General features: G+C 34.6%; 1 protein-coding gene across 1 annotated transcript in view; it reads right to left on the bottom strand.

The window, feature by feature from the left end:
• LOC104704663 (transcription factor MYB90-like) overlaps window positions 1–1,454 on the bottom strand; it is a 21,805-nt gene extending 20,351 nt beyond the window's left edge. The window contains exons 1-3 of the mRNA XM_010420711.1: window positions 1,331–1,454; window positions 807–936; window positions 228–708 (exon numbers count right to left, since the gene is read on the bottom strand). Coding sequence (XP_010419013.1) covers window positions 228–708; window positions 807–936; window positions 1,331–1,454 — 735 coding nt within the window. The remainder of the gene's footprint in view (window positions 1–227; window positions 709–806; window positions 937–1,330) is intronic.

Below are 1,614 nucleotides of genomic sequence, written 5' to 3'. Positions count from 1 at the left end.
AAAAAAAAAAAAAAAAAAAAAAAAAAAAAACAGATTCACCAAACATAGATTAGTTTTGATTTGGATTTTCAATGCATTCTCTCTTTTGCCATTTTCCGCATAGGCGTTGTAAGTGTCAGAACTAGTCTTGATTTGGTTGAGTAAACTGCATATTACCAAATAAAAATGTTAAATAACAACACTTCAAATCAAACCTAAGATAACCATTGAGTAAGAACCTAATCCACCTCTCTAGAATCTGCACTGAACAAACTTCCAAGATTCTCAAACGTCGAAGACATTGAATCAATCGAACACCTCTCTCCCTCGTCGATTGTAATACCTACACTACCCACAGCATCCGCCTCTTGGTTCTCTTCCAGCAATCTCTTTGCCCACATAATCTCTCCATCAATTTGATTGTTTACAAAATCACAGCTGATGTCATCTTTGTTACTTGTGATACTACCATATTTGGTGCTTGCTTCGCCGAAGATAATTGCTGACATATTGTTTAGCGTGATGCACCCATTGTTGTTGGAGAAGGATCGAGGTCGAGGCCTTATAACATTGTGCTTTTGGACCGGTGCAGTAGCTGAATAAGACCCTTCTTTAGTTCTTATTTTGCTTGTACAACTTGGTTCTTTCTTCTTAGCCAAATTGGTGTTCCAGTAATTTTTGACATCATTACCGGTCCGACCAGGCAATCTACCAGCAATCAGTGACCACCTAAGCATGCATATGAATGATTTTTGTATATATTACTTAGTAGTATTTAATCATTAGAATATGTAAATAATTTGAATTTGTGTCTGAACAATATAAACCTGTTTCCTAGAAGCTTATGAAGGCGAAGGAGAAGATCAACTTCGTCAGAAGTAAATTCTCCTCTTTTGATATTGGGATTCAAATAGTTCAACCATCTTAGTCTGCAGCTCTTCCTGCATCGGTTTACCCCTAGATAACCAACGATTGAGATAAGATATATTAAGTATATACTTTTTTATATAGAAGTAAAACTTATAAAGTAAGTATACTTACTGCGATTACTTTAATTTTTAATTTTATCAAAAAGAATCTTAACCAGTAATAGAAATGGATCTACGGCTTTTACACACTTAGATACGTTATACGTCCAGTTCAAGATTTGAACTGGCACGGTTGTTGACAACATTATAGAAAAAATGCAAAACGATGGGTAATAAAGATGGGTAACAACGGTGTGTAAACGAGAAAAAAATGTGAAGAATACTTCTCACTGTACTCTCTAAACTATGGAAAACATAATTGTCTGAAGCGTATAATATTTTTACGTGTTTACGAAATTATATTTTTCAACTTAGTAGTATACCAGCACGGAAAGGAACTTGATGCCATTTGCCTTCCCCATACTTATTAATGCATTGCCTCAAAAGACTATCTTCTTCAGGAGTCCATGCACCTTTTCTCAGACCTTTGTACGACGATCCCTCCATGGACTAAAGATAAAAGTTATAAAATGTCTAATAAAATATATCTATAAATAAATTAAAAAAAGATGTCGAGGAACAGTGTATATGGAATCCTTGTTAGTTGGAGGCATATATATCTATATATAGAGTAAAGAAAATATACGGTTACACATGTGAGAGGGGG

This window comes from Camelina sativa, chromosome 7 (assembly GCF_000633955.1).
Source record: "Camelina sativa cultivar DH55 chromosome 7, Cs, whole genome shotgun sequence".
Classification (NCBI taxonomy): Eukaryota; Viridiplantae; Streptophyta; class Magnoliopsida; order Brassicales; family Brassicaceae; genus Camelina; species Camelina sativa.
This window is presented reverse-complemented; position numbering and strand designations above follow the sequence as displayed.